This window comes from Lampetra fluviatilis, chromosome 29 (genome assembly GCF_964198595.1).
Source record: "Lampetra fluviatilis chromosome 29, kcLamFluv1.1, whole genome shotgun sequence".
Classification (NCBI taxonomy): Eukaryota; Metazoa; Chordata; class Hyperoartia; order Petromyzontiformes; family Petromyzontidae; genus Lampetra; species Lampetra fluviatilis.
In genome coordinates, this window is record NC_136303.1 from 2973140 (window position 1) to 3000356 (window position 27217).

Genomic DNA, 27217 nt, shown 5'->3' on the forward strand with positions numbered 1-27217 from the left:
GGGACGTGGGGAGGAGTGTGAGCGCGCTTATTTAGCCGCCTGGCCTGGCCATGCTCAGCCTTCTTTTGCTCTCAGCTGCTGCTCATCCTGTTTGACTGCTCGCTCTCATTCTCTCTCTCTCGCTTTCTCTCTCGCTCGCTCGTTCGTCTCGTCCGTCCCATCCATCCCATCCACAGCAGCGAGTGGCTCGAATCTGCGAGTCATCATCCACACACACACACGTGTGTGGGCGAGAAGCGAAAGGCGTCTTTGCAAACCGGATTGTCGTCCGGCGCGGCAATAATAGGCCACCGTAATTTATTATAATAATTATTATCATTCTGCTTCTGTGCGCGCTCACGTTGATGCCATTGTTTTGGTCGTGAGTCATTGCGAACAAGCCGACTGCAACACCAGCGAAGGGTGAGTTTATGATCCTGCGAGCCCGGCCCATTGGCTTCACTGTTGAACGGCGGCACCGCGGGGCATGCCCCTTGTTTTAAAACGCGACCCTCCCTCCCTCCGTCCTCCAGCCACGTGTGATCTTCTTATCTTGCTGTTCTTATTATTCTTCTTGTTGTAAACGAGAGATGTTTTTGTGAAGTGTTCGCCGTGTGACCAAAAATGCGTGCGGAGCCCCCCTTGCACAGCTGCGTCTGTAATCCTGCTGCAGTATTTCATCAGCTGGAAGAGAGGAGTGGTGGTGGTGGGGGCAGGGTGGATTTTCACGTGCGTTTTTAAAATGATATCTTTAATGTATTTCGAGAGTAATTATTGTAATTTATTTCTATCACCCGGCTCCCCCCCCCCATCTAATTTTCCGTAACCGTGTACCTCGTGGCACGGATTGGGTGGTCGCTGCTGCTGCTGCGTGATGTTGCGGGAGGGTTTTTGTTGTTGTTTTAAAACCGCACAATGACGCGGCAATGCTTAAAGCCACATCGCGTTTTAAATCTACATTTTTTTAAAACATATCTGATTGTTCTATTGGATGGAACGGGGTGGCGCGCGCACTGATTAGCGCGCTGCTCCGTACATCTGACCACCCGAGTTCAATTCCGGCCCACGGCTAACGCTGAGCGGTGCGTGATGTGGATATCGTGATCGGTTCTGAGCCCCCCCCCCCTCCAGCTTCACAGACCCTCGGTAACCAGCGTGGTGAAGTATGGTTAAACTCGCTATGCCCGACACGGCACCGTGAGACTTTCATCCACAATTTTTTAGTGGCAAGGGCAGTGAATTATTATTTTAATTGTTAAAGGCTCGGCCCTGCAATTGCTGGTTTAAGCATCTGGGAGTTCTAGGGGGAACCTTTTTGTTGTTTGCTGTAGAGAGCGGTGTTTTTGGCCTACTCTTCCGCGCTGGCCATACTTCCTTGAAATAGGAAATAATCCACCTAATTTACGTACGGTACGAAAGAAGTTCGACAAGCACACAACTTGCCGAACGTATACATATCAGAATCGGAGGTTTTAGAATCCGAATGTGTATCTCTTACTGGAGGAATTTGATGAGCTATAACGCTCTTTCAAAGACGTCCAGTATAGGGGGCTGGGGGTCAGAACTTTACAACAATATACAATATAAAAACGCGAAAGGTGTGCAAAGTATGGTAAATCTAAACAAATCGTAAAAAAAGATACAAATGAAACGAAACAATGTTTTTTTTATCTTGCCAGGTAAAGCCCACTGAGCTATTAACTTAAGCGACCTGGCCACAATTGATGAGCTCAACAAAGTGGCGGCTTTTAAAAGCAACAAAAATAATCAAATGTTGATTTGAAGCTTTCGTGACTGCAGGAAACCATACTCTTTGGTTCTTTCGGTAAAGTCACGTAGGTAGAAAATAAAAATAAATCGCGACGTTTCGGGCGCTATACCAGCGTCTATCGTCAGGTGTATAAATAATCAAATGTTGAGCTGAAGCAACGGATTCTTTAAAAGGCCACTCGGCGGGCAGGCGACATCTGAACGTCGACACGCCGGGACTTATTCCAAGTCCCACGATTGTAAAACGACTCTTCTGGTTCATCTTCACCCGGAGCCCGTGGCCCATGCGACAGCAGCAATGTCTTGTCCTCCGATAGAGGCTTCGTTGAATGAACTGCCAGCGCCTTACGGATGCGTTGGGCCCATTCATTCAGTCGGTCGTCGTCATCCCGATCCATGTGGCTGATAAGCCTCCTAAGTTATAACCGCTGCAACATTATGTAATGTTTCTAATTTACTCCTGTTGTGCCAATGTTCGCTAGGAGTGGCCGCATCTCTCCTGGCACCAAATCTCTCTTTACGATGTCGTCGTCTTCTAAACATTCCCTGTTCACGTCTTCACCCTCCGTTCCGGTTCCTTCCACACCACCCCCCCCCCCGAACAACACCACATTTTCATTTCCCTGTCGTTCTCCATCCTACATTCGTGTCCAAAACGGTGCCAGTTGTCTTCCTCATCGCAGCCCGCGTCTTCCATCTGGCTCGCTACCACTGTGCGAACTCTGCCGTACGTGATTAATAAGGCTTCTGCCGAGCCCCCCCCCCCACTGCGCCTTTTGACTTCCCTTGGAATGTGGCGAGAACTGCGTGTCCCTGATGCGGTCTCCTCCCACGTGGCACGCCGAAGAGCCTTCGGCGGCCACCGTGCGTGTGTCACACTAACTGTGTCACTCACTGTGTCACTAACTGTCACACTTACTGTGTGTCACACTCACCGTGCGTGTCTCACTAACTGTGTGTGTCACTCTGTGTGTCACTCACTGTGTGTCTCACTGTCTCTCACTAACTGTGTCTCACACTCGCTGTGTGTGTCACTAACTGTGTGTGTCACTCACTGTGTGTGTGTCACTCGCTGTGTGTGTGTCACTCATTCGTAGTTTAGTGGTAATGAATTGAAGGTGGAGGGGTTAGCAGCCCCTCGCACCCGTTGGCACAGAAGGTAGCACAGGTGGTGCATCAGCCAGTCATCTCGGTCATCTCAGTCAGTCGACCCGTGGCACCTGGGTCTGCCCCGTGACCTCCTGCCAGCGGGCATTCGATACTTCACGTGGCCTCAAGGTGCACATGGCCTGGCACAACCGTCGTGGTGACGTCACCGCCACTTAGTGGCGAATGGCGGTTGTTGTTGTGTCACTAACTGTGTCTCACACTCACTGTGCGTGTCACCAACTGCGTGTCACTCACTGTGTCTCACTGAGTGACATACAGTTAGTTGACACAAACTGTGTCTCACCTAACTGTGTCACTAACTGTGTGTCGCTGTGTGTCGACTAACTGTGTGTGTCACACTAATTGTGTCTTACTAACTGCACGCAGAAGAACCCCCCTCCCTCCTTCCCCTCCCTCCTTTTTTACGATCAGAGGAAACAAGAAGATGCTCGGTGTAGTCGGCACTTTGCTTCGTTCATCATTTCGGTTTTTTAATGCTTTGCTTTGTATCCCCCCCCCCCCCTTTTTTTAAATGAAAGATTTCACCAAAGATTCCACGCTCTGCTCTCCTCCTTCCTACCCCTTCCCTCTCTACCCCCTCTCTCCACCCCCCATCTCTCTCTTCCTCCCATCCCTCCCCTCCTTGCATCCCCTCCCTCCCTGCTCGTCATCATCTTCCGCGTGCCTGTGCTGTGTGCACCTTGGGGCAGGCCGGTGACGTCACTCGGCCTATCGTGTTTTAAGTGACCTCGGAATTATTCCGTGACCCCCCCACCCTGCCACACACCCCGCCCCTCCCCAGGCTTTGCCCGCCGAGTGATGCTTGAGGGTAATTCGAGGTAAGCACGTGGGCTTAACCGCAGTGCCGTAATTCATTCCAGCAAAATCAAATAGCTGTGCCATTGATTTACCCAGGAGATCGTCACGACTGACTTTAAAGACCCCCTTCTCCCACGCTGGAGAGTGCTAACAACGTTTGATGCTCAATATCCCATGAGGACCTTGCTGTACGAGTTCTCAACAAGTTTTGTCTTGCTATGATCATGCAGCAGTAGCAGCAGCACAACGCATCCCCCGTGTAAAATAGCCGGCAAAACCGGCCGTGTAAGAAGTCTACGCAAGCTCACTGAAACAACATTGATTGGGATGTCTGGCCAATCCCTAAACAAATGCGAGTTTTTACATTTAAATCGAAAAGCCAATAATGTGTTTGTGTGTTTTTATTGAAAACGATGTTTTGTTCTCCACCTTCCGAGACCGATGGTAAGTTCGAGAACGACGAGTCCGCGATAATCCGCACCGTTTGACGCGCGGTCGGTGACCTGCAGTGACCTGCGGCAAGCGGCAAAAGATCACAACTCAAACAACAACAGCAGCAGCAGCAGGGCAAACATTTTTGTTCCGCAGCCAAACTTGACTTTGGCAAAGTGGAACGCGGGGCGCGGGCGCGAGATGGCCCAACTTGCTGCGAGTGGAGTGAAAACATATAAATACATGCCACACGAACAGCGCGAAAAATATATATACGGCGGGCGACGCTTCGCAAACACGCGGTTGTTTAAGGACGCGTTTCGTTAGCGCTATGGACGCGGATGACTGGCTGTGGGAGAAAATGTGTTTTTTATTTAACATATTTTTTTAAAGAACTCCTGAATACAAAGTTGATTTCAAAAAGGGAGACCAAAACGGCAGACGACGTGTAATAACGGAGAGAGGTCGCCTTGATACGCCCTCAACGTTAACCAAGTTGTTCTTATGTCGCCAGTTCAGGTACCCTCTGAGCTGTGTGCAGCTCTCTTTCCGAATCGATCTGGCCACAACTTATCTGGCGCAACAAAGTGGCTTATCACGTGGACACTTTATGGCGGTCCGAATACAAAATCGGCAGCAAGTTGTGTTACGGCACTTTTTGCAATTTCTACTATTTTCTTAGTAGCGGCTTTTCTACTTTTTTTAATCTTTGCTCTTCTTATATCGGTTGTTTGTTTTAAATATCGTTGTTGTGACTCGCTGACTCACCCCCCTCCCTCCCTCTTCCCCCAACACCCCCTACCGGACATCCATTAAAAAAGAGCTTCATAGCTCATCGGATTCCAACCTCCGGTCTCTAAAAATAAAGATTCCGATTCTGCTGGTGGTGCTGGTGGTGGGGGTCAGTCTCGGCGTAGGCACGGCCATACCTACCGGCCCGGCTACTTGCCAAAACTCTGCGTATCACGTTGGTTTTTTATCCACAGATTCTTATTCTCGGTGGTGCGTAATGCCCCACCCCGATGCCTGTCTGGACACCCAACAGGGGCGGTGGCTGTTCCCTGTGCTCGCATTTTCTTTTTCGTAAAAGCGGGGCCCCATGGGTTGTGAGGTTTTGGTGACACGGGGGGGAGAGGGAGGTGAAGGAATCTTGAGTGTTTTGCAATCGCCGCCGCGTCCCTCCCGCTCTGGGAGGGGGTGAGTATGGGGGGGGGGCTCTCTCTCTGACGCAGGTCGGACCCCCCCCCCTCTGCTCCGTCTGCTCCCCGGGGGGAGTTGGGGTGGTGGGGCAGGAAACGTGGCACGCGTGCGAGGAGAGAACATTCCGGTTGCTGTGATTTACTTGCGGACCGGTGACGTTTCCTTTCTCCCCCCCCCCGGCACTGGACCTCGTCGCCAAATCATAGCGGGCGAATTGTGTTTTTTCGGAGGTCGAAGCGAGCTCCTAACAAGGCCTGCGCTGCGGCGATTGCAAAACACTCAAGGAATTCCTTGGTTCTCGGTCCTCTACCGACTCTTTAGCTGCCGTGAGTGATGATGCCTCCGCTGTTCCCCTCGTCCAACCCCTCCTCGCCCGCCATATGTCACCAACCTGCACCGACTGGTGCGGTGAAATACGGTCAAACGACACTCCGTGAGTGGTCGGCGTCGTCCGACAGTGGATTGGCCGAGGGACTTTTCATCGCTCTCGTTTGTTTTGTGAGATGCTGTTGTTTTGCATTTTAACGCAAATGTGGGTGGGAGGGGTGAGGGTTTCGTTTGGGCCGCCAATTTTTTTTTAAGTTGGCCGCTAGTTTCTTCAAACACACGCTTGTATTTAAGAAAAAGTTTCCAGCGGGGGGGGGGGGCGGGGTGGAAATTTTTGTCGGCAATGTGCTTCTACAGCCAGAGTTGTGGGAAATGAACATCCCGGGGTAGATTGACGATGGCAAATGACGTATGTACGAATGTTGAACTGCTTTCGCGCACCCTCGCGTAGCCGAGCGTGCAAATCGGAGGTGTGCGGGGGTGTTGGTCCCAGGCGGGTCGGTGACTGCACGACGGCGTCGATGGTGCGCTGATTCCGTCATCCGTGTTACCATCTACCCCCCCCTCCCCACCCACGCGCAGAAGGATGACGCCGACCCCAGTGAAGGAGCAGCAGAAGCCCAAGGAGGCCAACGGCTGCCCCTACTCCCCCGCGGGGCAGCTCGCCGCGGGCGTCGCGAAGCTCACGACGGCGCCGCAGACGACGACGACGCCGCCGCCCCCCCAGAACGGCGAGGCGGAGGTGGCGGGGGAGCGCGCTTGGATCTCGCCGGCGCTGCCCAGCCGCTGCACCTGGTACCTGGGCACCAAGGAAACGTCGCCTCACTTGCACGCCGCTCCGTGAGTTTCCCCTTCCGTGCCCGCTCCCCACATCCCCGTTTTTACGAGGCAGGTCCGAAGCAATGATGATAGTAATTTTCATTTTCTTGGTTCTTTCGGCTGCTTGCGTTGTGGCCGAAACGTCGTGAGAATTATTTTATTGTTTTTTATTTTCATTATTTTATTACTTCCCTTCTACGTGACTTTACCGAAAGAACCAAGAATACCTATTCTCATTGTTCACGTGTGGAACGCGGTTTGCTGCATCGCCTTCTCTCGAAATTTTCATTTTATAAAGCGTCCTCAAACGATCCTTCCTCGAAGTCCGATTTTCAATTTTATAAATGTTTTTCAAATCCGATAACTCGTCATTGTTCACGAATGTCGCGTTTGCCACCGGGCGGTGGTGCCATCACCACGGCGCTTGTGCCAGGCTAGGTGCATCTTGAGGCCGTCGTGTGAAGTGTCGCTCGCAGGACGTCACGGCACAGACCCAGGTGCCATGGGTTGACCGGCTGAGTTGATTGGCAGATGGCACTACCTCTGCTTGACGCAATACATACACCCACACACAGATCTATACACGCACCATGGCGTACTTTCTCTAGACGGTGGATTGACAACTTTCAAACTTGTTTAATTCAAGGGTTTAAAATGTTTTAACCATTTCCTGTAACAACTGAAAAGGCCGGTCCTGGAGAGACAGCCTTGCTCGCGCAATTGTCGCATCTCAAATGGACTGTGATCCTGTCATGCCTGACTTTCTGATTTGTGTTTGTTAAACATTATGTAACAACTTTCCACCATAATGCTGCTGACGAAACATAAAACTTATCTTTTGACACGAGTCCACGTTGCCGCTTTGATTCGCGTCGCCGAAAACAAATAAACGGGAATTTATGGGGAGGGGGGAAGTAACGATTTGGATAGGGGCCGCAGCAGTGGCGAGATGTTGATTCCCTCGTCTGATATGCAGGAGGTCGTGGGTTAAATCCCGACCCTGTGACGGCTGCATTTTTGGAGTCTGGGTGCTAATCCCTGTGGTCGTGTGGATTTTTTGTCGTATGTATGTTGACCTTTCACACCGTGCTTATTGGAGGTACGGGGGAAGGACAACGAACTGAACACGTAAAGCATTTCTAAAGAAATGAGTTTTCAATCGAAACAAATTCGTTTTTTTTATTTAGATAAAATAAAATCCGTCGGTTGACGGGTCTCCGTAGCCTGCTGTCCAATTTTTTTTCTCTACGACCTAAGGCCAAGAGTGGCTTTGAGTGTTGCTATTGATTCATTTCCTGATCAGAGGCCGATTCGTCACGCCGTTTTCCACACCAGCCCTCTGGTTCCCACCACGTGTTTTTATCTTGCGCCCGGCATAGCCGCTTCTTGAGCCAATGTGCTGAGAGCCGTCGATAGCAGAAACGTTTTCTCTCCTTTTTTGATTGCGATTCCATCCTTTTTTAGTTTTGGCCGTCGGTCATCGTCCCTTAGAGCGACATGTCCTGCCACTGCGCACGTGATTGTTCGTCAACAATGTAACTCCGCATACTCTTAGGTTTTTTTCGGTAAAGTCACGTAGGTAAAAATTTAAATAAATACTAAAATAATAGAAGTAATAATAGAAATAAAATAATAGATCACGACGTTTCGGAAGCAACACAAGCTTCCGTCTTCAAGTACTTGATACAGCAGTCGTGCTGTGACGGCTCCACCTGAAGACGGAAGCTTGTGTTGCCTTCGAAACGTCGTGAACTATTATTTTATTTCTATTATTACTTCTATTATTTTATTATTTATTTTCATTTTTACCTACGTGACTTTACCGAAAGAACCTAAGAGTATGAATCCTTGCAGTCGCAAAAGCCGCAAATCTAGAAGTAACTCCGCATGTTTTTCTTATCCCTGCCCATCCTTTTTATATATGGGTGTAATTCCCAGCGTGCACGCTATCTGTGCATCTTTGCGCAATTCTCAGCATTTGTCCAATACTGACATGTAACTTATTTTGTGCTTGTCACATTACTTGCTTGCCACCTCCGACATCTCCTGTATGTGAAGCCGTCATTTTGACATGCGGTGGACACCTCCCAGCGGAATTGTGCGCTCCAACATGCGGCCACCCTAAATGTGGCCAAGAGGGCACACTGAAGAGACCTCCGCAGTAGTTCTGCAGTGCCAACTTCCAGAGCTTGGTTCATGAACTGCGTGGTGTGCCGCTCGTGGCGATTTTAATATATATTTTTTAGCTTATCAGCCCTCCACAAGGTCGGCTATTGATGATGATGGGTGGTGAATTGTACAAACGGGACCTCGTGTGTACCCTGCTCAAGGTCGAGCTGGCTCTGCGCCGCCGTCGGCGTTGAAGTGATGCCAGCTGTGCAGCGTGAAGGGGTCCAGGGTTTGGCGGTGACGATGCCGTACAGTTGTTTTGCGTACGCCTTGAAGGCTGCAATCGCTCGGATCGGTGTAACTGAACTCTGTTGGAACGTGACTTTTTGTTAATCCTTTAAATAAGTAAATTTTCAAACTCCCGCGTGCGTGTGCACATGTCATGGGCCTCCCCTAGGTCAACTCGGCCTAAAGTTAGTACTTTGTGCAGTGTGTAGTGTAAAACATTGCCACTAGGGAGGCAAAGTCGGCCAGGCGTGGTGGTGCTGGTCACCCCACACACCCCCTGGCGTGTACCGTGCAAGCCTTCATAGAGGTGCTCGCTAACAGCACTTGCCCCAAAAGTCTGTTAAGGCTATGCGGGGTTGAGGGAGGGGTGGTGGGCTTTTGTCTTTGTGCGCGCGCGTGTGTGCCCGTGTCTGTACCAACTTTGATTCCCGGCCACGGATAAAGTCGGTGCCCGGCCATATCAGAACCGGTCCGGGATATCCATCTTCAAAGGTGACCTCGGCTTTAAACGAGTGCACGGTGTGGCGCGGAATCAACATCGACCCTGGGGAGACGCAACTGGTCGTGCCTACAGTGATGGTACTGCCGCCCCCCCACTCCGTGTGTCGTCACGGCGTCGGTAAGCGCTCGCCACCGGCACGTACCCTGACGTGTCGATTTGTCCCCCTGCCCGTTGCGCCCCACAGAAAAGAACGTCCGAAAGTCTTGCCGAACATTCTGTCAAACATCGGGAACTCGCCCATGGTTCGCATCAACAACATCGGCAAGACCTACGGACTCAAGTGTGAAATTTGTGAGTTTGAGCCGCCCCCGTCAAGCCCCCGGTCATTTTCAGAGTAAAGTTTTTGTTGTTGTTGTTGTGGGTTAGATCGTGTAAAGCAATACACGTGTTCATCTTCTTTGTTCTTTCGGTAAAGTCGCGTAGAAGGGAAATAATAAAAAAATACAAATAAAACATAATAAAATACGATTCTCACGACGTTTCGGCCACAACGCAAGCAGCCGTCCTCAGGTGAAGAACAGGTCTTTTCGACGTTGTGGCCGAAACGTCGTGAGAATTATTTTATTATGTTTTATTTTTATTATTTTATTATTTCCCTTCTACGTGACTTTACCGAAAGAACCAAGAAGATGTATCCCTGCAGTCACGAAAGCTTTAAATCGAAATACACGTGTTGTTAAACCCGCCGCCACCACCCGACACGGCCGAATTAGTAAAGGTTCGTCACATAAACAAAACGTGGCAACTGCTAAACAAGACGTTCCACCTCCAAACGATAATCCAGCCAAAAACTTCGTAATTTTTTTTTGGTTTTATGATCGGTGCGTTACCGTTGTTTATTATTAATATCCTAATGGTTTGCCCCCCCCCCCCCCGTCACAGTGGCCAAATGCGAGTTCTTCAACTCGGGCGGCAGCGTGAAGGACCGCATCGCCCTGCGCATGGTGGAGGACGCAGAGCGCGATGGTCTCCTCCAGCCCGGGGACACCATCATCGAGCCCACGTCCGGCAACACCGGTATGCCGCCCCACCTCCCTTCGTCGTGCACGCACAAAGACAAAGACCCCCCGTATAGCCTTAACAGACTGTAGGGGCAAGTGCTGTTCGCGAGCACCTATGAAGGCCGGCACGGCACACGAGGGGGTGGGTGGCCAACACCACGCCCGGCCGCCTTTGTCTCCCTAGCGGCGATGTTTACACACCGCACCAGGCACTCATTTGAGGCCGAGTCGACCTATGGGAGGCCCAGGACCGGTTCAGATAATCGTCACCGGTGTTTGCCGTGAGCGGGAATCGAACTCGGGTCGCCAGGTTCGTAGTGCAGCACGCTAACCGCTACACTACCACACGCTCTGTGTGCGTGTACGGGCCGCGGCGCGAGTGTGCAGGCCAGTGCAAGACGTAGCCCCGTACACGCAAAGACGCAGGCTGCTGTGGCAAGTGTTGTTCGCGAGCAGCGTCTAATGAAGGCCGGCAATGGTGCGCACGAGGGGGAGGGCGGGGTGTGTGGCCGGTGCCCAGGACCGGCTCTGATAATCCTTGCTGGTTTTTGGCCACAAGCGGGAGGTCGCGTAACAGACCCCCCACAGGTTGACTGACATAACTGGCGGTTGCACCGCCCGTGCTCCCCACTCCCACCAAAACTCTCGCTGCATTTTTAGCCTCTCGTCTGCTCTCCGTGGCATCCTTCACGAGCACCCGCCACCTCCTCCTCCAGAGAGGCTGAACTTGACACCCAGTGGCTGGCACAGAGTCCCGCGAATGCGCAGGCACCACCCGCACCGATGCCTGGGGGGGTTGCGGGGCCCCAGCCAGTTTTTAATCGATCTTGTGAATCGCTGCTGGCAGGGATCGGGCTGGCCCTGGCCGCTGCCGTCAAGGGCTACCGCTGCATCATCGTCATGCCGGAGAAGATGAGCGCCGAAAAGGTGGGTGCAACGCCACGAGGTGGGGTCCCGTGTGTCGTGGGCCCGATAGACGCGCAAGTTGTAGCGCGTCGCGTTTACAAATTCACTTTTTTTTTCTTCTCGCGTTCGCAATGCACCGCAACGTCCCGTTTCGCGGTATTTGACGACGCGCCACGAGACTGAGAATCCACTTTCCTCGTTTTGTTGCGAAGGATCCTGGAGCAACGTTAATCAAAAATGTGGAGCTGATTTGATATTTTTTTTCTTACCCACGGCTGGTTTATTATTTGGCTCGGCCACTTGTCCACACTTCCGCCGAGGTGGGTTTCGGCAGTAGAGCGAGGTTGCGGGTTCGCATAGTGGATGTTGGGGGTTGACCCCAGCCTATCATCCTTCTGGAGTCGATAAAATAATTACCATCTTTGTGGTGAAGTCTCCAATGGCTGTCCTGTGGGTAGACTCACCCCCGCCATAGGAATGTGGAATTTCCATCACTGGCTCGGGGAGGTACATGGAAGAGGGGAGCACTGCCTCTGGTTATTTGAGCAGAAAACCACTTTGATTTAACTTTTTAAATCCTTTATATTAAGTTCGCTTGCTTGCTTGCTTGCGTGCTTGCGTCCTTGCTTGCTTACGACCGTGTAAATCTTTTGGTCGTTTTTTAACCCACTTCCCATGATCCAATCGAGTTGACATTTTCCACACAGACTCGTTGTGCGTGACAATTAATGTTCGTGAAAAAAAATTCCCAAAATTTTACACTTCTTAGGCAAAATTTTTTTATTTTACATATATTCAAATAGAACTCATTCGTGGCTTTGGCTGAACGTCACAGTGTAAGAGCCCAGAACGTAACCCCTCCACAGGCCGTGGTGGAGTAGCGCATTTGGTAGCGCCCTCGCTTCCCATGCCAAAGGTCGTGGGATCGATCCCCGCGTCCTCCACAGGCGAATATATTTTTAAATCCTTTATATTAAGTTCGCTTGCTTGCTTAGGACCGTGCAAATCTTTTGCTCGTGTTTTAACCCACTTCCCGTGATCCAATCGAGCTGACATTTTCCACACAGACTCGTTGTGTGTGACGATTAATTTTCGTGAAAAAAATCCAAAATTTTACACTGTTTAGGGAAAACAAATTAAATATTTAATTACCAATTGCTTAATGGTGGCAGACAATCATCTGACCCATAGGTGGCAGCCATCTCAAGCCAGAGGACGAGAGGACTCTAGCCGCCACGCATATAAAGGATTTATAGTGAAAAACTTTGTTTTTACGGGTTTACTTGTTTACATTGCATCTCTACATGGCTTGCCGTTTAAATAATCTCATCAACCCATTTTTTTGTTTCTAATGATTATCTCGAGCCGCATAGGGTCTGCTTTTTCGATTTCCGTTCTCGACCCAATACCGGTGGCGAAATATCTGAACCAGGGTGCTGGGCATCCCCTAGGTCGACTTGGCCTTCTAATCGAGCGCCTGGTGCGGTGTGTAAATGCCCGCACTGGGGGTACGAAGGGGGCGTGGCGCTGGCCACCCAACACCCACCTCGTGTGCCGGCCTTCACAGGTTTTTGCCAACAGCACTTGTTCCACAGTCTGGTGGCGAGAATTTAACTACCTCGCCTGGTATGAAGGATGTTGTGGGTTGGGTCCCGACCCTGACGCCTGTGTGTTTGGAGTTTGCATGTCTTTCTCTCCCTGTGGGCGTGTGGATTGTTCTCCGGGTCCTCCGGTTTTTCCCTCCCACGTTTAGAATCGACATCCACACGTTTCGAGTGTTTGGTTGCTATAAATTTCCACGTGATGAGCCACTTCGTTGAGCTATCATTTGTGGCCAGGTCACTTCTGAAACGGAGGTATATACCTCGCTGGGCCTTACCTGGAAAAATAAAAAGTTTATATTCTTGGTTCTTTCGGTAAAGTCACGTAGAAGGGAAATAATAATATAATAAAATAAAACGTAATAAAAAAATTATCACGACGTTTCGGCCACAACAACAGCAGCCGTCCTCGGGTGAAGAAACAGATCTGTCGGAAAGACAATGTCCCATTGGGAAACGTGAGAATATTTTTTCTTTTATTATGTTTAATTTTTATTATTTGATTATTTGATTATTTCCCTTCTACGTGACTTTACCGAAAGAACCAAGAAGATGAATCCCTGCAGTCCCAAAAGCTTTAAATCGAAAAGTAAAAAGTTCATAGTTTAAGTTTGGTAAAGGCTACACCAGGGGGGGACCACCCTTTGTCGTTGTGTGTAGGTGGACGTGCTGCGTGCTCTGGGAGCGGAGATCGTCCGCACGCCGACGAGCGCGAGCTTCGACTCCCCCGAGTCTCACGTGGGCGTCGCCTGGAGACTCAAGCACGAGATCCCCAACGCCCACATCCTGGACCAGGTGAGACGCTCACCACCTCCTCACCACCTCCTCACCACCTCCTCACCACCTCCTCACCACCTCCTCACCACCTCCTCACCACCTCCTGACCACCTCCTCGCCACCCTCACCACCTCCCTCCACGCCTCGATGCGACGAGTGGTCCGTGGCATCGTTGCACGGCCGCACTTCTTGGCTGTAACTTCATGGTCTTTACTCTTTGGTTTTTTCGGTGAAGTCACGTAAGTTAAAAGAAAACAAATGAATTAAATCACGACGTTTCGGAGGCAACACAAGCTTCTGTCTTTAGGTGGAACCGTCCCAGCAAAATTACTGTATCGAGTGATGCAGTAATTTTGCTGAAGACGGAAGCTTGTGTTGCCTCCGAAACGTCGTGATTTAATTTATTCGTTTTCTTTTAACCTACGTGACTTCACCGAAAAAACCAAAGAGTATGGATCCTTACAGTCACGAAAACTTCAAATCTAGAATTCATGATCTTTGTTGTTGTCGTTCACAAAGCTTTCGAATCTCGTGGTGACACCGAGCAAGCCAGAGGACACGAACCTTACAACACTCTTTGGTTCTTTCGGTAAAGTGACGTATAAAGATAAAATAACATATTAAATACGAGCATACGACGTTTCGATTGCAACACAAGCAATCATCATCAGGTATAAATGAAATAGAAACACAAATCTAGTATACTTATAAATGTAATGTAATACAACAGAGAGTCGGATAACATAACGGTCAACCCCCTACCTGGTTGATTACGTTCTTCCTGAGAATGCTAAATTTGGGAGAGAGATGAAACACAGAACCAGAGACATATAGACAGACATATAAGCAGAGACCGATATCACAGAGCATTCTCAGGAAGAACGTAATCAACCAGGTAGGGTGTTGACTGTTATATTAGCCGACTGTTGTATTACATTACATTTCTAAGTATACTAGATTTGTGTTTCTATTTCATTTATACCTGATAATGATTGCTTGTGTTGCAATCGAAACGTCGTATGCTAGTATTTAATTTATTCTTTTCTCTTTATACGTGACTTTACCGAAAGAACCAAAGAGTAATTCCTGCAGTCACGAAAGCTCCAAATTAACCTTACAACACGAGAACCGTTTTGTTCCGTTCGTCTTGTGCATTCCTTCGATAGGCTCCCGCGAACAGTGCTGCTGCGGCTCTAACGGAGCGGACTGTGTTTGGCCCCATGCGTGCGCGCGCGCGTTTTTTCAGTATCGCAACCCCGGGAACCCACTCGCGCACTACGACGTCACTGCCGAGGAGATCTTGGAGCAGTGCGATGGTGAGTGGTCGCGTCGTTGCCTTGGAGATTCCAGTTCACAGAGTGAGCCAGTTACTTCTTCACACGTGTTGCTGCCTTCACTTCATCTTTCTAAGTTTTTTTTTTAATATCTATCTTTCGGGATGTTGCCGTACCATTGCCTTGGCAAGAGCGTGTATCTCCTTGCCTGAAGAAACACGTTCCTTCGGAGCGGGCAGGTTGGAACATGGTTGGACAGCGCATTCGTGCAATCCGTGTCACGCGGCGCAAGCTGCATGGGGCGGCGCGTCACGTGGTGCTGAGCCCGCCCGAAATACAAATCGAGGGCGTGGCTATGCACGACAGACAGACAGACAAATAATCCCTCGTGGGCAGTGTGGAACCTGTTGTTCCTACCTGTATAATATGTGCTTTTTCCACTCCTGCCGTACAGTCTCAATGTAGCATAGGGAGCTATATGCGATGGTGGAGAGATGTGAACTACCTCGCCTGGTATACAGGAGGTCGTGGGTTCAATCCTGACGCCTGCTGCTGTATATTTGGAGTTTGCATGTTCTCTCCGTGGTCACGTTGATTTATCGCCGGATTCCGGGTTTTCCCTCCACATTTCAGAAACGTGCTTTAGACTATTTTGGCTGCTGTTATAAATTTCCACGCGATAAGCCACTTTGTTGAGCGATCATTTGTGATGGCCAGGTCGCTTCTGAAAAAGAGCTACATAGCTTGGTGGGGACCCCTTACCTGGTAAAATAAAAAAAAATAGTTTAATAGTTTTACTTCTAGATTTGAAGCTTTCGTGACTGCAAGGAATCATCTTCTTAGGTTTTTTCGGTAAAGTCACGTAGAAAGTAAAATAAAATAAAAACAAAAATCACGACGTTTGTATCAATACAGCTAATCTGGCTGTGACGGTCCCACCTGATGACGGAGACTTGTGTTGCCTCCGAAACGTCGTGATTTTTGTTTTTATTTTATTTTACTTTCTACGTGACTTTACCGAAAAAACCTAAGAAAATAGTTTTACTGTAGCTGGATTGTGTGCGACGCATTGCTGTGGGCTGGCGGGCACAGACCGTGATGATGGTTGACTTTCGATGTAAAGCTTTCGTGACTGCAGGGATTCATCTTCTTGGTTCTTTCGGTAAAGTCGCGTAGAAGGGAAGTAATAAAATAATAAAAATAAAACATAATAAAATAATTCTCACGACGTTTCGGCCACAACGCAAGCAGCCGTCCTCAGGTGAAGACCAGGTCTGTCGGGGAGACAGCGTCGTGGCCGAAACGTGAGAATTATTTTATTATGAATTATTTTTATTATTTTATTACTTCCCTTCTACGTGACTTTACCGAAAGAACCAAGAAGATGATGGTTGACGGTAATGATTTTGATTTAATGATGAGGTGTTCATGTCGACCCAGGCCGTGTGGATATGCTGATTGCTGGCGCTGGGACTGGCGGCACCATTTCTGGCCTTGCGCGGAAATTAAAAGAGAAGTGCCCAAACTGCAAGGTGACGATGATGATGATGATGGTGAAATAAGTTCGATGAACGATTATGGATGATTAGGAAAATCAACATGTGTACTGCAAGCCTCTGCTTAACATGGGGGTTTCATTCCAGAAGATGGCTGTGTAAAGCGAATTTGCGTTTTAAGATGGAGTAATTTTCCCGTCAGGAATAACGGTGAACGTCGACGTGCCGTTCCAGCCTATCAATTTCCCATTTTGTTCATTTGACAGTAAATAGTTTGTTTTACGTGCTGTGTTTTTATATGGCGTTTCTACAAATATTCTACATGTGACGGACATTTATTTAAATATTAAGTCAGAACGCGAGAGAGATGTGGCGAGTGAAAAAATTAACCCGTAAAAACAAAGTTTTTCACTATAAATCCTTTAGATGCGTGGCGGCTAGAGTCCTCTCGTCCTCTGGCTTGAGATGGCTGCCACCTATGGGTCAGATGAATACCTGCCACCATTAAGCAATTGGTAATTAAATATAATTTATTTTTTCCTAAAAAGTGTAAAATTTTGGAGAAAAAAATTTCGCGAAAATACATTGTCACGCACAACGAGTCTGTGTGCAAAATGTCAGCTCGATTGGATAACGGGAAGTGGGTTAAACAACGACCGAAAGATTTGCACGGTCGCAAGCAAGCAAGCAAGCAAGTGAACTTATATAAAGGATTTAAAAAGATGAGCGAGGTCAAGACGTGACGCAGTGGTCGCGGGCGCAGGGGGTGATGGTTTGGAGGATCCGGTGCTGATGAATGAAATGGGTGGGGGGGAATCCCTGCCACAGATCGTGGGCGTGGACCCAGAGGGGTCGATCCTGGCCCTGCCCGACGAGCTGAACAGGACGGAGAAGACTGCGTACGAGGTGGAGGGCATCGGTTACGACTTCGTGCCCACGGTCCTCGACAGAACGGTAATGCCGCCCCGCCCGCAAGTCGCCGAGCTGCACTCCCGCCGTCGTCATCGCTGCCATCGCCACCAATTATTGCTACTACCACCGCTGTAATCGTTGCCACCGCCGCCACGACTAGCAGCAACCGCCGAGCGCTATCGCCATCGCCACCCACGCCATCGTCGTGATTTCAATGTTCTCGCCACCAATTGCCACCGCCAACACGAGCAGCCACCACCAAGCACCGCAGTCGTCTTCACCAGCCACACTCGTGACGTTGTCGATGATCTGACCCCCCCCCCCCGCCCTCCGCCGTGATCGCGCGATCTCTCCTCGTCACGCCGCTCTCCCCGTCGCCGCTGCGTGCGGGGCAGGTGGTGGACGTGTGGTACAAGAGCACGGACGAGACCTCCTTCCTCATGGCGAGACGCCTCATCCGTGAGGAGGGCCTGCTATGCGGTGAGACGACCACCACCGCCATCATCATCATCACCACCGCCACCTCCATCATCGCTGACATCGCCCACTGGCCCTGATGGCGTTGTCGCCACCGTAACCACCGGTTTGATGGCATCGCTGACGCCATCATCACGACCGCCATCATCACGACCGCCATCGCAGGCATCGCTCGACGACAATGCACCACAACCAGTGACACGGCCACGAAGATGATGACTGGTGATGATAATGATGACTACAGAAATACTAATGATCATGGTGATACTGATGATGATGATGACAATACCAATGGTTATTGCTGATGACAATGACGACGATGTTATATAATTAAGAGAACTACTTGGCCTGTGGCCGCATCTGTGGCACAAGAACTATGCTGCCTGCTGTGAGTATTTAATTATTCTTTGGCTTTGAAATGACCTTGGCTTTGACATGGCTTTCACATGACCTTGAATCAGGAAGGGAAGTTTAACCTCTGTAGTCCCCGCCGCCATCTGTATGTCCCACCCCCTTTTAGTGGTGGGCTTTGACTGTGCGGGTGGAGAGGCTTCGGTAACGACCAGAATCCCTCTTAGAATGGCGATAAGGTGATTCTGATGATGGTAGCGATGGTGGCACAGGTGACGGTGATACTTTATTATCATGAATACTTCTAGTCGTCCAGAGCAAGACGACGATGACCATGATTTATGACGATTACTACGGTGGCGGCGATTTACGACGACGATGACGGCCGTGATGATGACGACGACGGCCGTGATGACGACGACGACGAGGACGACGGCCGTGATCACGACGACGACGTGTTGTCATCACGATGACGACAATGTGTTGTGGGGTGATGGCGGCAGGCGGGAGTTCGGGGTCGGCGATGGCGGCGGCGGTGGAAGCTGCGAAGTCGCTGCGCGAAGGTCAGCGCTGCGTTGTCCTCCTGCCAGACTCGATCCGCAACTACATGTGAGTCCACGCGGAGACGTGCAGGGGAACCCCGTACAACCCCCCCCCCCCACTCCCTGTGTGCCCATGCAGACTGTTATGGCAATTGCTAAGACGTGAAATGCCATGTGCTTCACGAACCATTTCATTTGAGAGAGTCCCTTTTTTTTTTTGATGCGAGATCACGAACCGCGATGCTACCGCTTCCCAAGACCGTTCCCTACGAGCAACCTACGCACGAATTAAATAATATGTTCAAAGATGCTATGGCTGGAAAGCGATTTTATTTTTGAACCTTCAAACTTTTTGCAATCTTCTGGGTCGCGCGTCACTCGGGCACGCACGCTGCCAACGCTCAACGTGGCTTTTGAGTCTTTTTCTTTCTTTTTCTGAGCGCACTTCAAGCTCCGTGTGTCCGTTTGCGTCAAAGGTCCAAGTTTCTCAGCGACCATTGGATGGCGCAGAAGGGATTCCTCCCTGAGGAGGACTACCTGGTGAACAAGCCCTGGTGAGAGAACTTGCACCCACCCTCCGCTCTCCTAACGCCTCCTAAGATTCATACTCTTAGGTTTTTCGGTAAAGCCACGTAGGTAAAAAATAAAAAATAATAGAAGTAATAATAGAAATAAAATAATAAATCACGACGTTTCGGAGGCAACACAAGTCTCCGTCATCAAGGTGGGACCGTCACAGCTAGATTTACTGTCTCAAGTGAGGTAAAATTCCAAGAGTCAAGCTCTTAAATACAAGTTTAAGGGGGGAGGGAAGGGGGAGGGGCTTATCTGAATGTGGAAGCCAATGAGTGGAACGTGTTGGGGGGTGGGCGGGTGGGGCTAAAAGAGAACATTAGGTGGTGCAACTTGTTGATGTTTTACCCGATGTTGGTTGACAATCCAAATACAAAAAAGGAGAGGAGAGTGCTGTTAAGATTAAGATTGTTCGTGAAGTTGTTGAGCCAGCTGGCTGGGATTGGGCAAAAAAAACCTCGCCCACCCAGTCTCTGTGTAATCTCTACAAGTCTCTATTGTATTTATGTAATGTTAAACTTCTTCCGTCACCGTAACGTAGCCACACCGTGCTAATCGGGGATTGCGGGGTGGGGGAGACAAGAAGTCTGAATTTCGATTTAAAGCTTTCGTGACTGCAGGGATTCATCTTCTTGGTTCTTTCGGTAAAGTCACATAGAATGAAAATAATAAAATAAAACATAATAAAATATATTATTTTAAAATGTTTTATTTTTATTATTTTATAATTTTATAATGTTTTATTTATTTTATTTTATTATTTCCATTCTACGTGACTTTACCGAAAGAACCAAGAAGATGAATAAAAATAAAACATAATAAAATAATATCTTTTATTATGTTTTATTTTTATTATTTTATTATTTCCATTCTACGTGACTTTACCGAAAGAACCAAGAAGATGAATAAAAATAAAACATAATAAAATAATATCTTTTATTATGTTTTATTTTTATTATTTTATTATTTCCATTCTACGTGACTTTACCGAAAGAACCAAGAAGAAGAAGAGACTGATCACAAAAAGCAGTTCTAACGAAATTACTTTTCAATCGAGATTATTTAAAAGGCCGTATAGCTCCAGTGGCTTCCTAATATCACGTGGATAAAAAAGAAAATTTACTTGGAGGGACAAATTGGGGGAAGAGGTGGGGGTGGGGTGGCATCATATCCCGATTTGTTGAAATGACATTCGTAGCTAATTGGGTCCTACGGATGGGGGACCCCTCCTTGTTTTTAGTCTTATCGAGTCCTGTTTTTTTTCGTTACCACGCGCAAATTGTGATTGTCTTATCGCTGGGGCTTGTGGCTCCCCCCCCCCTCCCGCCCACACGCAGGTGGTGGGACATGAAGGTTCAAGATTTGTGTCTCTCCGCGCCGCTCACCGTCCTGCCGACGGTCAGCTGCCAGGAGACGATGGCGCTCTTGCGCGAGAAGGGATACGACCAGGTTCCCGTGGTGAACAGCGCAGGGTAATAATAATGATGATACAAATTTAATTTTGTACAGCGTCATTTCGTGCAATTGCATCCCACACACACGCTGCGCATCAATTATCCAGTTGCGTACAAAAAAATACACGAATAAAACCCCCACTACTTGGCAAATAACAAAAAAAATTAATGCAAAAATAGCGAGGTGGAAAAAAAGGGCACGAAACCAAAACAAATAATCGCAGAGAAAATATATTTAAAATAAATAAATCCGTTCGGTTTCCATACCCCAGACCCACATGGTGAGCTCCATTTTCCTCTGGTGCGGGGCCCCAGTTTATCCATAAGCGAGCTGCAAGTGCAGTCGTTTATCGTGGGCGAGGATGAAGGTGGGGGTGGGGAAACGTTACAGCCACGTGGTGAGGCCTTCCAACTTGGAAGTGGCCCGCAAGTGATTTTATTCATCAACGCAGCTGCAAGCATCCTAGCTGCAGTACACGGTTACGAGAGGAGAGAGAGGCATATTTAGTGCCCTTGCAACACTGTGATTTGAATGCGATCAGTCGGCCGCGAAACTTGAGCCCCGATTTTTTTTTCCCCATTTTTGTTTTATATTGTGTGGGAACGCGTGGAGGACTTGGAATTTACATCGCAGCATTCCCAATTGTTAAGTCCCCCTCCTCCCGTCATTACGCCACTCTGCTGAGTTGCCAGCAGATGGCAGCACGGCATCATTTAAATGAAGTTTCCCCACTTGCAAGTGAAAGTCACGTGGTTAGGGTTGCTGCTATTAACGCGATGGTCCACCAGGTGGCGGCAGTGACATGCAAGGTGTTGTGTCGTGACCAAATCGGTGCTTTTGTGCGCTTCTAACGGTTGCGTTTTCACCGTTAAAACCCCATTTTTTTATCAAATTAAACAATCAACTTCACTCTAATCTACTGCTGGTCCTCCCTTTTAAAACCACCCCCATCCCTTCTCCCTCGCCCATCCTACTGCTACTCCCTAATCCCGCCCCCCCCCAGCTGCGATCAGGCCTATTCCAACCCCAATCACCTCCCCAACCACTATCACTACCCCAACCTACCCCAACCCCTACTGCTACTCCCTGCCGGCCATGGGTTATTTTCTGTACCATACTTCACCAACCCTGGTGGTCGGTGTGAGTTAGTGACGTGCGGCCCAGGACGTAAATTCGGATCTCACTCGGCACTGATAATTGCTGGTCTCCCCTGCCACGCCACACCCCCACGCACACAAACACACGCGCCACATGCGCCGACAGTACCTGTCTACCAAGCCCAGTAGATGTGGTGTGGCCGTGCCAAGCGACGTGGTGATGCCACCATGCGGGGGAGCGCTGGTTTAGACGGACGATGTGTGTCCGTGCGTGTCTCTCTCTTTCAGGCTGGTGCTGGGCATGGTGACTCTTGGTAACATGCTGTCCTGCACGCTCGCTGGCAAGGTCAAACCTTCCGACCCCGTCTCCAAGATCCTCTACAAGCAATTCAAGCAGGTGTGTGTGCCCTCCTCCCACCAGCCCGGCCGAGACGCTCCGTGAACATTTTAACGTCGTACTCGGATTGCAAATGTTGTGGCTTGGCTCTCCAACACACTGGTGTGCTGTACTAGTAACGAATTGGCATGTTCTGTTTACGTGACAAACCTTACTTATTGGCTGTGTTGGGTGGTGGCGGGTTTGACAACACATCTTTATGTGATCCGACCCAAAAAATCTCTAATGGATAACATTTTTACGCGAGTTTCTGGTAGTTTTTCTGGTTTTCTTTTCGTAAGAATACAATTGCATCTTGGTATGTTTGAAGTCGGAATGATGGGTTAAAATAAGTTTGGTAAATAGTGAATTATTGTTATTGTCTGGATTGAGTTCTTAGAATGAAATATGTACATATTACAAATTATTTGTACAAGATTAAGATTAAAATAGTTTTTCAATGCACACGCCTTCATTTGCACTCAAAAGTAGAAACGTTATTTTGACCCCAGAATTAATGAAATTTGATGTGCTGAATAAAAGTGGGTGGTTTCCTTTTCATATGTTTTAATTAGCTTTTTGCAAGCCATCCACTTTTATTGAGCACGTGAAATTTGATCGGTTCTGGGGTCAAAATACTGTATTTTCTTTTGAATGCAGATAAAAGTGTACGCATTGAAAAACTTAATTTATTTTAATGTTAATCTTCTGAAAATAATTTGTTATATATAGATTCATTATAAAATCTCATCCAGACAATAACAATAGTTCATTGTTTGGATAATGCTAATAAATTTGAAATGGTTAAATAAAAAATGTGAGTACAAAAAGAAGAGACTCAGAATCGGCAGGACCTGGACCGGTTCTTTTAAATTAATTATTGAATCGTCACGCGAGACAACAATGAGTGCAAAATTTCAGCTCGTTAGACTTGGTCAATCTGACGATAGATATTAGGCGTCAAAAATTTTGAAATAAGATAACCGGACAACAGGGCAAGTGAAATAAAAGTGTGGTAATAATAAAAAGTAGGCAAAATCGTGCACACGCGTGGGTCATGTGACACCTCCCAACACGTGAACCCAGTGACCCATTGGCACGGACTGTGGCCCATGCTTTCTTCCTGCGGCCATTCACAGATCACTCTGAAGGACAACCTGGGCAAGCTGTCGCGCATCCTGGAGACGGATCACTTTGCGCTGGTGGTTCACGACCAGATTCAGTGTAAGACATTTGGTACATGTATACGCTTTTTTAATTCCTTCATTCTACGTTCACACAGGAAGACACAAACAGCCTTCACAGGCTCTGGGGGGGGCGGGGGGGTGGGGGAAGTGCACCTAATGAAGGCCGGCACGGCACACGAGTGGTGGGTCTGTGGCTAGAATGATGCCTTGCCGCCTTTGTCTTCCCAGTGCTGATGTTTTGACGCCGCACCAGGTTCTCTATTTTTAAGGCAGAGTCGACCTAGAGGGGGAGAGAGGGATGCCCCGGACTCGCTTCAAATATTTGCCACCGTTATTGATCATGAGCAGGAATCCAACTCGGGGTTTCAGTGTGCATTGCTCCGTATGCCAACCACTGCACTGTGAACTCGGGTGAACTCAGGTCTCCGAATTCACAACGCAGCGTTGTGAATTCGGAGACCCGAGTTCAATTCCCGACCCATGGCTAACATCGGTGTCGAGTGATATCCGAATCTGTCCTTGCCCCAACCCCACCATCGCCACCCCATCTCCCGTCACCAACCTCCATTGACCAGCATGGTGAAGTATGGTCGGACAACTTGCGTTACTCCTCCAACCATACGATTAGATGGGGGAGACGATGGGTCTCCTCCATGTATTTGTCTCTTCACGTAAAAACTAAGAAATAAAGTGTTCTCTTGCGCAACCCATCGGCAACAACAGCCTCCTGGGAGTGGATCGTTTTGCCAGTGTTGACTCAGCCCAAGCAAACTGTGGGACTGGTGCTTGACATAAAATGTGTCATCGGCAGAGTTGGGCTTGCTTGCATCAATGCCGGTGAACGGCCGGATTTTATAGGAGAGGTCCCCCATCTCGTTTTTGAGATATGGGGGTCCTCGTTAGTGATGCAGTGTTTTGGAGGCCTTCGTACGGCTGTAAAATGGATTCAAGTTATCAAGAATCTTCTGAGCATGTGAATTGATGTGAGATGATGAATTGCTGCGTCGTAGTGAATCGGCCAACGCTGGGATAATCCACTGTGTCGCGATTGTCTCCACTCAAACGCGCTCGCCTCTTGTCCGTACGCATGTTGAACTCCTTTCGCACCGAACGTAGCCAACCGTGTTAATCGGAGGTGGTGGGGGAAATGGCAACAAACTAAACACACAAAGCAGTTGTGAAGAATTGAGTTTGTCCATCTAGACGACTGTTAAAGTGCATAGCTCCAGTGGCTTCCCAATGACTTCAACTTTTTAAACCCGCGGCAGAAATGCCTCTCATTCCACCATGACGGCGGTGTTGATGCCTCGTCCTCTGTCGCAGATCATGGCCAGGGCCACTCGCAGAAGCAGAACATGGTGTTCGGGATCGTGACGGCCATCGACCTGCTCAACTATGTGACGACGCGCGAGAAGGAGACCCAGGTCATCGGAGTCTGAGCTGCGACAGGGCCCCCAGGCCACGACTCGCTCGCTCGCCCGCCGTGTGACGTGCGCTGCCTGTGCGTCGCTACCGTCTGTGCGTGTCTGGTGGTATTATTGCCGCTGCGTCAGTGTGCGTCAGTGTGCGTCAGTGTGCGTCAGTGTGCGTCAGTGTGCGTCAGTGTGCGTCAGTGTGCGTCAGTGTGCGTCAGTGTGCGTCCGTGTGTGTCCGTGTGTGTCCGTGTGTGCGTCTCTGCATCCGTGTTCATCTGTGTCGTGTCGTCCGGTAGTGTTATGCTGTGTGTGTGTGTGTCTGGAGGTTTTATTGGCAGTGTGTTTGTGTGTGTGTCTGCTAGCATTATACTGTCTCTGTCTGGTGGCATTATACTGTGTCTGTTGTGTCTGGTGGCAATGTGCGGCGTGTGTCTCCGTCTCAGAAAATGGTTAATCGTGTTCGTGCGTGCACATTTGTGAGATGATGAGAGGAGAGTAGCAGCATCGTGGTTGGTGCACTGCACTCAATTTCTGGTGACCAGAGTTAAATTCCCAGCCGTGGCTGACGACATCAGTGGAGTGTTTTATCTTAACTGGTCCTGGGCCCCTCCCCAAAGTCAACTCGGCCCCAAATGAGCGCCCGAGTTATGGTGAGCGTGCGTAAACATCGCTAAGGTGGCCAGGCACGGTACTGCTGGCCACACACTACCTGCTTGTGTGCCTTCCTGGCCTTTTAATAGGCGCTCGCCAACGGAACTTTTACCCACGTGGTTTGTAAGGCTACGCGGGGAGGAGGGGGGGGATCTGCATAACGTGTGCGTGCGTGTAGTTGCGTGTTGCGTTCCTGACGCCTGGTGTTGTTGGGAAGTTTGTTCAAGAATCGTTTTTGCCTAAACGCCGATCGGAGTGTTGTGACGCTTGTCAAGCGGTTCGCGTGCAAGTTGCCAGCGGCGTTGTCACTTTATCAGCGACTCGCTCGGAAATGTTTGGCGAGTGGAAACATCTTCTGGCGATGGTGCCGATGGCTTTCGCAGCCCCCCTCCGGTCCAAGCTTTACATGTTTTTTTGAAGTTGTCCCTACTACTCAGGGCGATTCCACTAACCATGTTGTGGCAGGTATGGTAAAAGCGATTTTTTTGAGAGAGAGAACATACGTTTACGAAGTTGAAACTTGCCGCTAGTCTCGGAGTGCCTCCTCGCATCTCCTCTGTAACTTATGGAGCAACGTGTTCACGGAGTTGCTCTCCATCAAACCACATTTTGATTTATTCAATTGCCAAAGCCTTGTTTTCCGTGGTAATCAATGTCTTCTTCAAACCGATAGACGACGGATGTGTCGGGTCAAATTCCCTGTTAAACAGTACGATGGCATTAAAAAAAATGAGACTGTGATTTTTTTTATAATTATTAGATTTTAAGTATCCGACTTTTCAGGTATATGGGTGGGAAGATTCGGCGCTGACATTAGTGGGTGGTACACAGCTGCTGAATTTGGCCAGTGGTGGCAGAGTGATTGTACGTGCCTCGGCAGACACTTGCAACCAACTTGCCCTCCATGCAAATACACAATCTCATGTCTGCTTGCTTTGGCGAGCAAGCGGTAAAGGCCCTCCGGATTATTTATTCAAATCGGGTCCGTAATTCGATTTTCATTTTTTTTAACCAGCTCCTGTCTCAACGCCAGCAGCGCCGGGCAATCCCGCATTGATATTCGTGCCAGGCCGATCTGCCTGGCACACGGTGGGGCTCGTGTGCACGTGTGTGTGGCCGAGCATCGGGCCAGCCTTGGGAGATGGAGATGCATGTGAAGCACTGTGCTGACTGCGACGCCCATCTCTCTCCGTGTGTTCGCGTGTCCGAACTTCCTGCGCGCCGCGCGCAGCCGACCGTGCCGATCGGACGGACGACAAACCAAACGCAAGAAAGCAGCAGTTGGAAGGAAATGAGTTTGCAATCTGGATTTTAAAAGTGCGTAGCCTCCGGTGGTAATCTCCCTGAGACATCGGGGGCTGTAGGGCACGCTGCGGGCTGTGCATGTGGAGTCGTGCTACTGGGGATTTTTATGGCATTGATGAAATGTTTACTCTTGAAACGACCGTACATTTACCGTAGTGCTTCCTTGCGTTCGAGCTGGACCATCTGTCCATTATGTGTAAGCAAAGTGTGTGGCCAATAGGTTAGTGCCTCGAATTGTTTCGTCGTTTTTCAATGTGAGATCGGAATAAGTGAAGTTTTTCCAGTAATTCAGTTGAAGGTTTTTTTTTTTTGTTCAAGCTAATAACTGCACAGAATAAGTCTTTTAATTTTATTGTTATTTTCTTTTAGTCTTCCCGGACATCTGTATTGCGATTTTAAATAAAGGATTTGTTGGTGGTAGCGATGA

At 49.0% G+C, this 27217-nt stretch overlaps 1 protein-coding gene across 3 annotated transcripts; it reads left to right on the forward strand.

Annotated features, from left to right (window-relative positions):
- On the forward strand, nucleotides 1-27217 carry LOC144942946 (cystathionine beta-synthase-like protein). Of its 3 annotated transcripts, none has more exons than XM_078869996.1 (16): nucleotides 1-402; nucleotides 6259-6516; nucleotides 9579-9685; nucleotides 10277-10411; nucleotides 11243-11322; nucleotides 13563-13697; nucleotides 14926-14995; nucleotides 16394-16485; nucleotides 17278-17403; nucleotides 17757-17841; nucleotides 18693-18798; nucleotides 19208-19285; nucleotides 20642-20776; nucleotides 22145-22253; nucleotides 23372-23468; nucleotides 24743-27217. In XM_078869996.1, exons 2-16 carry the CDS (start codon nucleotides 6263-6265, stop codon nucleotides 24856-24858), a joined length of 1725 nt encoding a protein of 574 aa, XP_078726122.1. In that variant the 5' UTR covers nucleotides 1-402; nucleotides 6259-6262; the 3' UTR covers nucleotides 24859-27217. The 3 variants fall into 3 exon arrangements, with proteins under 3 accessions (XP_078726122.1, XP_078726120.1, XP_078726121.1); XM_078869994.1 differs by lacking the exon at nucleotides 1-402 and adding an exon at nucleotides 5715-5782; XM_078869995.1 differs by lacking the exon at nucleotides 1-402 and adding an exon at nucleotides 5715-5782 and having other exon boundaries at nucleotides 23372-23456.

What these genes read in the sequence shown, in the direction of transcription:
- LOC144942946 (XM_078869994.1), top strand. Translation starts at nt 5,730, where the DNA reads ATGTCACCAACCTGCACCGACTGGTGCGGTGAAATACGGTCAAACGAC. An exon ending in CGGACTCAAGTGTGAAATTT is followed by an intron (nt 9,686 to 10,276) that starts GTGAGTTTGAGC and finishes CCCCCGTCACAG; the next exon opens with TGGCCAAATGCGAGTTCTTC. An exon ending in TCTACAAGCAATTCAAGCAG is followed by an intron (nt 22,254 to 23,371) that starts GTGTGTGTGCCC and finishes GGCCATTCACAG; the next exon opens with ATCACTCTGAAGGACAACCT.